This window comes from Thalassophryne amazonica, chromosome 18 (genome assembly GCF_902500255.1).
Source record: "Thalassophryne amazonica chromosome 18, fThaAma1.1, whole genome shotgun sequence".
NCBI lineage: Eukaryota > Metazoa > Chordata > Actinopteri > Batrachoidiformes > Batrachoididae > Thalassophryne > Thalassophryne amazonica.
In genome coordinates, this window is record NC_047120.1 from 9571195 (window position 1) to 9585489 (window position 14295).

The 14295-nt window shown below is 43.7% G+C and overlaps 1 protein-coding gene across 2 annotated transcripts in view; it reads right to left on the reverse strand.

Annotated features, from left to right (window-relative positions):
- Positions 1-14295, reverse strand: part of LOC117530884 (ras-related C3 botulinum toxin substrate 3) — a 74105-nt gene that overhangs the window by 9630 nt on the left and 50180 nt on the right. The window contains exons 3-5 of one of the 2 annotated variants that reach the window (XM_034193832.1): positions 13790-13907; positions 13647-13709; positions 12984-13143 (exon numbers count right to left, since the gene is read on the reverse strand). In XM_034193832.1, the coding sequence (XP_034049723.1) occupies positions 12984-13143; positions 13647-13709; positions 13790-13907 (341 nt within the window). The remainder of the gene's footprint in view (positions 1-12983; positions 13144-13646; positions 13710-13789; positions 13908-14295) is intronic. The other variant, XM_034193833.1, reaches the window with a different exon arrangement.

Consider the following 14295-nt stretch of genomic DNA (forward strand, 5'->3'; position numbering starts at 1 on the left):
ACGCTGATGAAGGTTAGCTGATAAAAGAGCTCCGTCGCGATGCTTCGACCGTTAGAGGTCTTCTTTAGGCGTTGGAGCACGGTGAAAAAGTAAAAAAAGTAAAAAAGTCTTGAAAAAGACTGTTAATTCAAAGAACTCAAACAGCTCAGTTCAAACAGCTAACAGATACAGCAGAACACCGCTGTGCTCCGGAACCAGAAAAAAGTCCACCCTCCACCACAATTCAGAGGAATAAATGAGCAGGAAACATGGCCTAGAATAAAATATTCTTAATTCTGTATTTTTCTGTTTTTTTCCCACACTTACGCAAATATTCTGCCTCAAATTTAAAGAATATCTCCAACTCTTGATCAATTTTGATGTCGCAGATGACAGTCCACAGACATCTGGGGGGTACACTAAGTGACCAATTTCAGCACTACGCACTACTTACTTTGAAATCGGAGACGCATTTTTGGTCTGTTGATTCGGTCGGACATCCGGGCACTCCGTGTGTGGAGTCTTAGCAGCGTGCTTAGCAACACCGGCTGGCGTGACCAAAATCCACCTGGGTGGATTGTTTAAGAAGCAAACAGTTTAATTAGATGCAAGCTTTTTTTTACATTTGAACCACTGTTTTTGATTTTTTTTAAATGTTTCGGCAATGCGAGGCAGCGGGTTGTACAAACAAAGTGAGAAAGAAAATTTAAATCTATGGATGCACTGATACCACTTTTTTCCAGACTGAGGACAAGTACGAGTACATACATTTTGGTACCCATCGATAGTGGTGGGCACAGCTAACCAAAGAGCTTCAATAACAGTTAATCTGCTAACTGAAAAGTTAAATTTTATAAAGCTAAACCAATAAACCCCTAAAAAATTTAGGGGGAATAACAGCTAAAACCCAAACCAATCATTTTTAGTATTGAGTCCAGTACACTGGCAGCTACTGATATTTCTAAGTAAATTCAAAAGCAATCACAAACAACAGTGAGCCAGCGCTTCTGCCTAAGATCAGCCTTCTCTCAGCAAAAGAGAGAAAGGAAGGGGAGCAAAAAAACATCATTCATTTTCACAACCATACAGTCTTGCAGACGTGTCACAAGAGACATGCACAGCAAGGCAGTTTTGATGTATGGTTAAAATTTTAAACAAACTAAGTTATCGAAATTAACGTCACCTTCACGTCGATTTCACAACGTGAAAATATCAGCTATATGCTTTAGTTTTAAAGTAATGAATGAATTCTGAAGGGTTGACGTTAAACAGACACGTGCTGAAAAGCATTACGGGAAAATTCAAATTACCTGTCTCATCACTTCCTCCCCCCATCCGTCAAAATCCAGAGAACACTGCCATCTACTGAATGGGAGTGTAAATAGGCCAACTGTAATTTGTGTGTGAGAGATTTCAAATCCCGCAAAATGTCACAAAATTTCAGAGTTCACATTGAGACTGTCTGATCAGGCTGCAATTTAGCCGCTGCACTGCACATGAACAACAGCATTAACGTCATCCCAACATAAAACGTTTTGTAAATTAATTGTGAATAGATGATCTGGGTTTATAGACGTTGTTATTGTTTGTTTTACATAAACGTGAGAAGCTCAGGTTGTTTCATCGTTATTTACAGTGGGAATTGCTATGAGCTGCGATCACTTCATGTTCATGACATAGCAGACACGGAATATTTGGAATATTTGTTTTAGTAAGTTTTCAGGGTCTCATGGAGCAGTCTCTTAAAAATGTTATGGCATAAAAATTACATTTTGGTCGTATAATGTTCATTTGCAATTGTCGTCATGTAGTTTCTCAGTGTTATTTGACTGCAGCAACTCTCTGGTGTGCAAGGGATTATGGGATATCTCAATGGGGTGGATTGTGGTACTTTAAAATGGCATACTGTTGTGAAACTGAAAACAAACAAACAAACAAAAAAAAATTTCCCATAATGCCTTTCGGCACATGTCTGTGAAATGTCAAACCTTCAGAATTCATACATTACTTTAAACCTAAAACATATAGCTGATATTTTCACTTTTTAAAAATGAAAGAGTTGCCGTTATTTTTGCTAAACTGTCAGGAATTAGTTGGTTTTAAATGAAACCATGAGTGAAAGGTGCTTTGTGCTTCATGACTCCTCTGTGAGTATTGGCATGATGAAAGTACCTGTCAGTGTTGTTAAATGATGCTTGCCCCCCCCCCACCCCCTTTGCAATAGTAGCTGGTCCGCCCACTTTTACTGAGAGAGGACTGAGCTTCTCTCCCAGTGCAATAAAGCACACGACAAGAATTAACATGTAGGATTTTAGGTTTCACAGATGTTTCTGGCCATTCAGCTTTATCTCTATGCCAGCAAAAAAAAAAAAAAAAGTTAGTTGACTGAAAGTTATCGGAACTAAATTTAGTGGGAGCTAATTGGTCTGCTGATGTCTTTCAAACTTAGCTGAAAAGCTAATCTGCTAACAAAAATGTTAGCTTCGTAAATCAGTAGTTAGCAATCAGCAGAAGTGTGCCCACCACTGCTCATCGATACGAATACTTAATGACATCATTACAGTTTTATGATGAGTTTGAGAACATGTTTTATTCAATACAGTTAAATAACACTAAAAAATAAATGCCACTCATGGGATTCAAACCTGCAATTTACAAAAGTTCAGTTTATTTATTTGTAAAAACCAACACACAAGTTACTGCAACGTCTGTGTTGGTTTTTTAGAAATAAATCTGTATTTGTAAATGTCATTTTTTTCATTTATAAAACAGGCAATATGAAAACTGAAAATTCTGTTTATTAAGTGTGATTCAGCACATTTTACGAATGTGTGGCAATTCGTATTCACACTCCCATCCAGTAGATGGCAGTGTTTTCTATGCATTTTAAGTCAAAATGTATAGAATAATGTAACAATAAAACCCATAAAACTAACAAAACACCAACAAAACAACAAAACAATCAAAACACAAACAAAACTAATAAGAAAAACAAAACACAAACAAAACTAACAAACCACAAACAAAACACCAGGAAAACAAACAGAATAAACAAAACACGAACAAAACTAACAACAAAACAAACAAAACATAAATAAAACAACAAAACTAACAAAAGACAAAACTAACAACTAACAAAACAAAGAAAACACCAACAAAATAACAACAAAACAAAACACCAATAAAACTAACAGCAAAACAAACACAGCACAAGCAAAAGTAACAACAAACAAAACTAACAAAACACAAACAAAACCAAAACACCAACAAACACACCAACAAAACTAACAACAAACAACACAAACAAATCTAATGAACAAAACTAACAAAACACAAACAAAAACAAACAAAACTAACATAACTAACAAAACAAAACTAACACAACACAAACAAAAATGAACAAAGCACAAACAAAGCTAACATAACAAACACCAACGAAACTAACAAGAAACCAAAACACCAACAAAACTAACAACAAAACAAACACAACACAAACAAAAATGAACAAAGCACAAACAAAGCTAACATAAACAAACAAACAAAACAAAAACAAAAAATGTTAAAAAACTAACAACAAAACACCAACAAAACAAACAAATCACCAACAAAAATAATAAAACACCAACAAAACTAATACCAAAACACAAACAAAGCTAACAACAAATAAAACCCACAAAACTAACAAAACACCCACAAAACTAAAAAACACAAACAAAACTAACAAAACTAAGAACAAAAGAAACAAAGCACAAACAAAACTAACAACAAAACAAACTAAACAACAACAAAACTAACAAAGACAATAAGTCCCTCAGTTCTCTTGGTTCACCAGATTGATGCACCTAGTGCCTTCTCTCCAGCTCTGTTTGTATTTTCAACCTGCTTGCCTCTTGTGTGTTCCGATTGCCTGCCTGTATCCTCGGCCATGCCTTTGCCTGATGTTTTTGGTTTTGTTACTCTTGTTGGACTGCCCTACTGTGTACCGGACCCCGTTTACTGTGTCAGTAAACTGTTTTTACCTACAGAGCTTGTTGTCAGAGTGCTGCATTTGTGTCCAGCCGAAGCAGTTATCCAGACCTGATAGCCAACAATGGACGCAGTGGACTCGACGCCTTTCCAGCTTGAAGTACGCCACCATAGTAAGCAGCTTGCCCAGCAAAAGTATCAGCTCGCAGCTCTCAGCACTGGCCTCGGTGAGCTAGCTCAGCGACAGGATGCCTTCATGTCCTCCGTGAGATCTCAGTTAGAACAACTCCTGTCAAAGTTTAATATCCAGGCCAGCCCGGACCCATCAAAGGGCAACGTCAGCTCTCCTTCACCACATCTGCCTGCCGCCTCCTCGGCTTCCATACCGGAGGCCGCCATCTGTACCCAGCTTTCCCGCCCGGAATGCTTCTCCGGAGAGAGGGGTGACGTCATGCCCTTCATCACGCAATGTGAGGTACACTATGAACTTATGTCCAGTATGTTTCCATCTGACAAGAAAAAGACAGCATACATGATCTCTCACTTGTTCGGCTGGGCTGTGGCATGGGCTACCGTGGAGTGGAGCTGTCAGTCGCCGTCTTGCTCCTCCCTCTGAGCATTCACCGCAGCACTTCAGCAGGTATTCCAACACACATCACCGGGACACGAGGCGGCACGCTCCCTGCTGAGGCTTAAGCAGGGCACTTGTCAAGTGGCTGACTATGCAGTGGATTTCCGCATTCTTGCCACCAAGAGTGAGTGGAATCCAGCAGCAGTGCAGGAGGTCTTTTTCCAGGGACTGGCCACGGAGGTTCAAGATCAACTTATCGCCACCAAGTTACCCGAAGACCTGGACGAATTGATCACCCTAGCAGAATGTCCTCGCCGGGAGCCGCATCATCAGCCCCGGTGCACCATCACTTCGCACCCAAGTTCAACCACTGTGCATCACTCCGTCATTAAGGTCACGCCAACTGGAACCGAAGAACCGATGCAGCTTGGCCGCATGCGCCTGACTGAGGAAGAATGACAACGTAGTTAATTTCTTGTTGTCCAGTCAGGGGTGCCTCTGCTAAGTCCCGAGCCTCCGTATGGGTGAGTCACAGTTCAATTTCTCTCTCAGGATCTCAGAATGTAATCACAGCTAAACTGGAATCTGATCATGACATGGAATTGGTCCGTCCATTTGTGGACTCTGGTTCTAACGCTAATTTGATGCTATTCTCTCTCGCCAGGTCCCTGCACCTTAATTTGTTCTACCTCTCGCGACCTCTGGTTGAGCTTGGCCAAATCACCCACAGAACTCAGTCAGTCCATCTCACTATTAATGAGAACCATGTGGAAACAATCTGTTTCTTTGTTCTCGACAATATGACTCACTTTGTAATTCTGGGGCACCCCTGGCTGCAACAGCACTGTCCAAATTTCAATTGGGCTAATGGTACAATTACGGGGTGGGGTTCTTTGTGTGCTGGAGTGTCTAACCAACCCCACGCCACAGTCTTCGTCCGTGACTTCAGATTTAGCAGGGGTTCCAGTTTGTTATCACGATTTAGCTGTAGCATATAGCAAGACTAAAACTAAATTGCTTCCACCGCATCGCGTTTATGATTGTGCCACTGATTTATTACCAGGGGCCAGTCCCCTGTGGGGAAAGTTGTATTCTCTGTCCGCGCCTGAATGCACTGCCATACAGGAATACATTTGGGAGTCGCTGGATGCTGGTTTAATTCGGCCATCATGGTCACCAGCCGGGGCGGGGCTTTTCTTTGTGGAGAAAAAGGATAAGACGCTTCGTCGCTGTATTGATTATCGGGGTTTAAATGATATTACAGTCAAGAACCGGTACCTCTTGCCATTGATGTCTTCTACATTTGAGTCGCAAGAGGGCGCCAAGGTATTTACCAAATTAGATCTTCGCAACGCCTATCATCTGTTCAGAATCAGACAGGGGATGAGTGCAAGACGGCTTTTAACACTCCTACTGGTCACTGTAAATATCTGGTGATGCCATTTGGGCTTACCAATGCCCCAGCCATATTCCAGAACCTTGTTAACGATGTATTGCGGGAATAACGAAATAAGTTCATATTTGTATATCTAGATGATATCTTGATCTTCTCTCCTGACCTTGATACTCACACTGCGCATGTCCAGACTGTTACAAACACTCGTAAGAAACGAGTTGTACGTCAAGGCTGAAAAGTGTGAATTTCATAAGTCTACGGTATCGTTTTTGGGGTTCGTAATTAATGAGGGGAGAATTCAAATGGACCCCGACAAGGTTGCAGCAGTACGTGAGTGGGCGGTGCCTAGTAGTCACAAGGACGTTCAGAGATTCATGGCTTTTGCTAACTTTTATCGAAAATTTATCCAAAACTTTAGTTCCGTAGCAGATCCACTTTACAACGTGACCTCATCATTCCGGACGTTCAAGTGGACTCCAGAATGTGATGAGGACTTTAGGGTCCTAAAGCAATGGTTTACCGAAGCCCCCATGCTACTCCTTTCATGACCCTGCACGGCAGTTCGTGGTGGAAGTTGATGCTTTGGATATAGGGCTGGGAGCAATCCTGTCCCAGATATGCACCACAGACAGACGGTTACATCCGTGTGCCTTTCTGTCCCGCAAATTGTCTGCCGCAGAGCGCAATTATAGCATCGGTGACCGAGAACTGCTAGTGGTCAAGCAGGCCTTGGAGGAGTGCCGACACTGGCTCGAGGGGGCACAGATACTGTTCCTAGTTTACACAGATCATAAGAATCTGGCTTATTTACGTTCAGCTAAATGTTTGAATGCCCATCAGGCTCATTGAGTCATATTATTTTGTCGTTTCGACTGCGTTATTACTTACAGGCCCGCGTCGAAGAATGGCAAGCCAGACGCATTATCCAGGCAGTACGACAACTCCGACGCTCCTGCTGATCCGGGTAACATTTTACCGGCTTCTTGCTTTGTCTCACACTTGAAAACCGAATCAATCCCTGCTGAATGTCCTACCGGGAAGTTGTTCGTTCCGGGGTCCCTTAGGTGGGAGGTAAATAAGTGGGGTCATAGTAATCGGTTTTCCTGCCATCCAGGTATTAAAAAGACTTTGTTTGTCCTCCAACAGCAATTTTGGTGGCTGCACATGATTAATGACATCACTGAATTTGTGAATGCCTGTCAGATCTGTGGCTTGCACAAATCCTCAACTCGCCCTCTGGCTGGTTCTCTGTTGCCATTGTCTATTCCAAGACAGCCATGGACACACATTTCTTTGGACTTCGTCACCGGCCTTCCACCTTCTAAGGGACATACGGTAATATTGACTGTTGTTGATCGTCTGTCCAAGATGTGTCATTTTGTACTGTTGCCTAAACTGCCTTCTGCCAAGGAGTTGACAGAAATGATGTTGAATCATATATTTCGTCTTCATGGCTTTCCGCAGGACATCGTCTCCGACCGGGTTCCACAGTTCATTTGGGATTCTGGAAGGAATTCTGACGTCTCCTTGGGGCCACCTCAGGCTAACGGTCAGACCGAACACTTTAACCAAGAACTACAAAAGAATCTTAGAATACTATGTTCACATCACCAGTCCGGCTGTTCCTCACGGCTGTCATGGATTGAGTTAGCACACAATAGTCTTCCGTCTGCATCCTCTGGGTTTTCATTGTTTCATGTCATTTTAGTCACCAGCTCTCTTTGTTGTCTCCTACTGTTCTGCGGTCCCCGGTTCCGTCAGCTCCCAGTTTGGTCATGAGGTGCCAACGGACCTGGGAGCATGCTCGGCGAGCCCTCGGCCATTCTTCGGCTCGTTACAAGGAAGCAGCTGACCGCAAACTATCAGCGGCTCCGGTCTATTCAGTCGGGCAGAAGGTCTGGTTATCTACCCGTCATTTGCACCTCTGGGGGGTTCCGCATAAAATGTCTCCTAGGTTCGTTGGTCCGTTTCCCATCACTAAGGTCGTCAATCCTGTTTCTGTTCGGCTCTGGTTACCCAGCTCCATGTGCATTCACCCTACATTTCATGTTAGTCACGCCATTTCTGTCTAGCCCTCCAGCCATTCCCCCGCCTACCACCCAGTGGGTGGACAGGGTGCCTGTGTTTTCTGTCCGTTGGCTGCTTGCTTCGTGCCATCGGGGCTGGGGGGTGCAATATTTGGTTGACTGGGTGGGTTATGGTCCCGAGGAGCGGTCGTGGGTTCCCTCCTGTTTTTATTTTGGACCCCAGTCTCATTCATGATTTTCATTCGGCTAATCCTGCTGCTCCTGGGCCATATGGGGTCCCCCATTTTAAATATGGGTACGACCACCCCCATTTGCCAACTCCTTAGGCATTGTCCCAGACCTCAATGCAATGTTGAAGAGATGTCTCATCCAAGACAATCCCTCCACACCCAGACAGATCTCATCAACTCCCGGGCCTTGCCACTGCAGAGTTGTTTGACTACCTCCTGTGACTTCCAACAGGAAAATTGATGAAAAACCTCCATCAGCTTCCAGCCCTGCCCCTAATATAAAGGGTTCTCTGGTCTGACGCAGGGGTTCCTCAAAGTGTTGCTTCCATGCCGGATTACATCCTCAGTTGAGGTCTCATCCTTACTGTAGACAGCTTGGATGGTTCCCAGTTTTCCCATCTTGAGATGACTCCTGGTCCTCCAGAAGCACCTTGGTGCCAAATGAAAGTCCTTCTCCATGGTTGTTCCGAACTCCTCCAACACCCGCTGATTTGCCTCCCCCACAGCAGAAGCTGCTGCCCTTCAGGCCTATCGGTACCTTGCAACTGCCTCCTAAGTCCTGCGAGATAACATATCCTGGAAGGATTGTCTTCAGTCGGATGGCTTCCCTGACCACTGGTGTCCAGGTGTCCACCATGGTGTTCGAGGGTTGCTGCCCCTTGAGTCACCTAAGACCTTCAGGCCACAGCTCCCTGCTGCAGCTTCAGCAATGGAAGCTTTGAATATTGTCCATTCTGATTCAACGCCCCCAACCTCCACAGGGATGCTAGAAAAGCTCCGCCGGAGGTGTGAGTTGAAGATCTGTCGGACAGTGGGCTCCTCCAGATATTCTCAGTTCACCTGCATTATCTGTTTGGGCTTACCAGGTCTGCCCAAAGTCCTCCCCCACCCTCTGATTCAATTCACTACCAGATAGTGATAAGTTGACAGCTCTGCCCCTCTCTTCACCCTCAGATCAAATGATACGATCACAAAATCAATCATCGACCTTCGGCCAAGAGTGCTCTGGTACCATGTACACTCATGAGAATCCTTATAACTGAATATGGTGTTGGTTATGGACAGCCCATGACTAACACAGAAGTCCAATAAAAAATGACCGCTTGGGTTTAGATCAGGGAGGCCATTCCTCCCAATCACACCTGTCCAGTTGTCTCTCTCATTGCCCATGTGCATGTTGAAGTCTCCCAGCAGAATAGTGGAGTCAACCACTGGCATCCCATACAGGACTCCATTCAGGGACCAAATACCAAAGAGTGTGGGAGCCAGTACACATCCCTGCTTAACACCATTTTGTATCTCAAATGCATCAGAAGACATGTCACCAAAAGTGACAGTGATCAGTGTCATAATCTGCACTCTGCATGCTACGAACATGATGCAAGTACCTCAGGTCACGTCTACGACACAGCACATGGTCTAACTGGTGCCAATGTTTAGAGCGAAGATGTTGCCAGGTGACCTTGTTGCGATCATTACCCTTAAAGAAGGAGCATGAGATACTCAGTGTGTTGTCACAACAGAACTCCAAAAGGTATTTACCATTTTAATTCATTTTTCCAACACTGTGTGGCCCCAGGACATTCTCCCAGGATGAGTTGTCTGCACCAATACAAGCATTGAAATCACCTAGGATAAACAGACTGTCTGTGCAAGGCAAAGATTCAATGATGGATGATAACTGTTTGTAGAAAGCATCCTTTGCTTCATCTGATTATAGAAGTGTTGGAGCGTAGGCTGATATGAAGTGGATTGTGTTGCCTGCACAAGCAAAGCACAGTTGCATGAATCTTTCCCAGTGACCAACAGGTGAGGTGGTAGAAGAACTAAGGATCTTATTTCTGATTGCAAAACTGCATTCTTCAGAAGGTTTCCCACTCCAGTAGAAGGTGTAATCGGTGTGTATTCTAAAACCTGACTGAGTTTCAGTCAGGTTTTAGAATTCATCATAGTACAGAAACAGCATTAGTGAAGGTTACAAATGATCTTCTTATGGCCTCAGACAGTGGACTCATCTCTGTGCTTGTTCTGTTAGACCTCAGTGCTGCTTTTGATACTGTTGACCATAAAATTTTATTACAGAGATTAGAGCATGCCATAGGTATTAAAGGCACTGCGCTGCGGTGGTTTGAATCATATTTATCTAATAGATTACAATTTGTTCATGTAAATGGGGAATCTTCTTCACAGACTAAGGTTAATTATGGAGTTCCACAAGGTTCTGTGCTAGGACCAATTTTATTCACTTTATACATGCTTCCCTTAGGCAGTATTATTAGACGGCATTGCTTAAATTTTCATTGTTACGCAGATGATACCCAGCTTTATCTATCCATGAAGCCAGAGGACACACACCAATTAGCTAAACTGCAGGATTGTCTTACAGACATAAGGACATGGATGACCTCTAATTTCCTGCATTACCCTGACCTCTAGTAATACTGTGAGAAATCTTGGAGTCATTTTTGATCAGGATATGTCATTCAAAGTGCATATTAAACAAATATGTAAGACTGCTTTTTTGCATTTACGCAATATCTCTAAAATTAGAAAGGTCTTGTCTCAGAGTGATGCTGAAAAACTAATTCATGCATTTATTTCCTCTAGGCTGGACTATTGTAATTCATTATTATCAGGTTGTCCTAAAAGTTCCCTGAAAAGCCTTCAGTTAATTCAAAATGCTGCAGCTAGAGTACTGACGGGGACTAGAAGGAGAGAGCATATCTCACCCATATTGGCCTCTCTTCATTGGCTTCTTGTTAATTCTAGAATAGAATTTAAAATTATTCTTCTTACTTATAAGGTTTTGAATAGTCAGGTCCCTTCTTATCTTAGGGACCTCATAGTACCATATCACCCCAATAGAGCGCTTCCCTCTCAGACTGCAGGCTTACTTGTAGTTCCTAGGGTTTGTAAGAGTACAATGGGAGGCAGAGCCTTCAGCTTTCAGGCTCCTCTCCTGTGGAACCAGCTCCCAATTCGGATCAGGGAGACAGACACCCTCTCTACTTTTAAGATTAGGCTTAAAACTTTCCTTTTTGCTAAAGCTTATAGTTAGGGCTGGATCGGGTGACCCTGAACCATCCCTTAGTTATGCTGCTATAGACTTAGACTGCTGGGGGGTTCCCATAATGCATTGAGTGTTTTTTCTCTTTTTGCTCTGTATGCACCACTCTGCATTTAATCATTAGTGATTGATCTCTGCTCCCCTCCACAGCATGTCTTTTTCCCGGTTCTCTCCCTCAGCCCCAACCAGTCCCAGCAGAAGACTGCCCCTCCCTGAGCCTGGTTCTGCTGGAGGTTTCTTCCTGTTAAAAGGGAGTTTTTCCTTCCCACTGTTGCCAAGTGCTTGCTCACAGGGGGTCGTTTTGACCGTTGGGGTTTTTCCGTAATTATTGTATGGCCTTGCCTTACAATATAAAGCGCCTTGGGGCAACTGTTTGTTGTGATTTGGCGCTATATAAATAAAATTGATTTGATTTGATTTAAAATTTGTTGTATTACAGGACATGTTTTACTCAAATATGACCTTTGACCTACTTTAGGTCACCTTCGACCTCAAATGAAACCCTGAAAAAAGTAATGGCTTATGGACAAGGTTGACCACGATGTTCAAGCCAAATCTGGAGGAGGAATTCCCAAAAATTAAGACCAGGAAAGTTGTTTTGTTGAATTTAGAGTTTGACCTTGCTGTGACCTTGACCTTTGACCTTGAGCTTGGCCCTTTTTGTATGCTGAAAGGTATCTCCATAGGGCTGCTAGATGTGAAGTTGCAAGAGTCTGCGATGTAAACTGTGTGCTGCACAGTGAGTTAAAGGTGAAAAATGCAATGATTACCAAACCAAACCAAACAAAACATACATACTGACTACCATATCCTGCCAAACATTTAAAAAAAAAAAAAAACAAACATACAGAGTAACATAACAAATACAAACAAACAGCACCAGAACTTGTGAGAACTCTACAATGAAGTACCTACTCATGTCTTTTTCAGCTATTTTGTACAATGTTACCAAATAATATTTGCCATAAATTCATCTTCTTTATGTTGTAATCCAGATGTGCCCAGCCCTGGTCCTGGAGGGCCCTTGGTCCTGCATGTTTTCTAACTTTCCCTGTTCCACTTCCAGACAATTAACTCTATCAGGTGTGCTCAGCCAATCAACAGCTGGAAGACACCACTTTTAAAAAAATCAGGTGTGACTTGAGTAGGTAGATGTGGAAAACATGCAGGGCAGGACCTGGGCAGAGCTGCTGTAAGAGATTGAGCAGACTGAGGTGAATGAACGACCGTCACTTTTTCCACTTTTTTTGGACACGTTAATCTCATGAGACACGAGATTAACTGATCTCCCTGCATCAATAAAACGAATGAGACATCTGTTTGTAGGATGTTTCTGTCTGTAATTTTTCATTGTTGTCTTTCACTTCTGCAGTGTGTACTTGATTTGTCCAACTGTTCTAAAGGACTTTTCATGACCATGTAACGGATTGTTGTCTCAATCACGGTGCTGATTAGTGGCCGAGTGTTTTGAATCCACCAAACACACCTCCTGCAGTCTGTCTGATGACCTTCATATAACACACACTGCTGAGAAGACAGTTGTCCACTGAGCTCCTAAAATGGAGAATCTCTGTGTAAAAACTGTCTGGAACTGCTTTGACATGAGCCATCCACCGAATCTACTCAAATGAACATCACATCTTAATTGTTGTATGTCAGGTCCACTGTGGCAGCGCAGAGAACCAACATGGACACGATCACATGTTCTCCAGTGGTGTGTGGACCAAACAACACAGCGTGCCCTCACCGATCTCTCTGGCCATGGCCAGGCCCTGTGGGTAGGTGATGGGGGAAAGTTTCTTGTCTCGCAGCCTCTCGATGGTGTCCTTGTCATCTCGCAGGTCCAGCTTGGTGCCCACCAGGATGATGGGTGTGTTGGGGCAATGATGTCGGACCTCCGGGTACCACTGCAGCGTCACACGTGCACAAGAACAGGTCAGTGAGAGAGGCGAGAAAGGCACATGAGCAGGACGGAGATGCCTGCATGCCTTTCCACCGTGACAATCAACAGACTCTGAAAGTGATGGCATCAACACAGCTTTTGTCGGATCTGAATGGAAACATGGATGAATGGCGATAATCAGATGACATCACATGATGGCAGACTCCTGTCAGAGCAGAAACTCCACAGAGGGACCTGTGACCTCAACCCAGTGTGATTTCATATGAGAGCATGTCACGGTGCTCAGCACACCAAACCACAGCAGTCGCCAGTCTCCCTGTGAGGAGTGCTTCAGACCTCGCCTTACAACGTATCTCTCCACCTCAAATACAGAACATTCCAAGACGAGGTCTGGACAGGTGCACTGTGCAAAGCCAGGCAGAGCCATAGATGTGCCTCCTTATGGTCAGACTCGGCGTGGAGGGGACAAGGGGACAGGACGGACAGGCGGTCAGTCAGTGTACTGACCTTAGCACGGACGTTCTCAAAGGAGGCCGGGCTGACCAGGGAGAAGCATATCAAGAACACATCCTGGGAGAGAACCAGAGAGATGGCTCGTTCAGAGACGCGCGCGCGCACGTGTGTGTCTGTGTGTGTGTGTATGACAATACCGTCTGTGGGTAAGACAATGGTCTGAGTCTGTCGTAGTCCTCCTGTCCCGCTGTGTCCCAGAGGCCCAGGTTCACAGGTTTGCCGTCCACCATGACATTGGCAGAGTAGTTGTCAAAGCTGAAGAAGAGAAGACATTTCACTGAGCCAAAGTTCTCCTTGGGTATTCTGCACCCAGTCCAGCTCTCTGGTTGAAAATCTAAGACCTACAGAGACCAAATGTTGAGGGTGTATACACTACATCCAGAAAGTATTCAAAGTGCTTCACTGTCTCCACATTTTGTTATGTTACAGCCTTTTCCAAAAAGGAGTAAATTCATTTTATCCCCTCAAAATTCTACTCACAAAACCCCATAATGACATTGTGAACAGCTTTTTGCAAATTCATTAAAAATAATAATAAAACCCCTAAGAAATCAAGTACATAAGTATTCACAGCCTTTGCCATGAAGCTCAAAGTTGAGCTCAGGTGAATCCTGTTTCCACTGATTATCCTTGAGATGTTTCT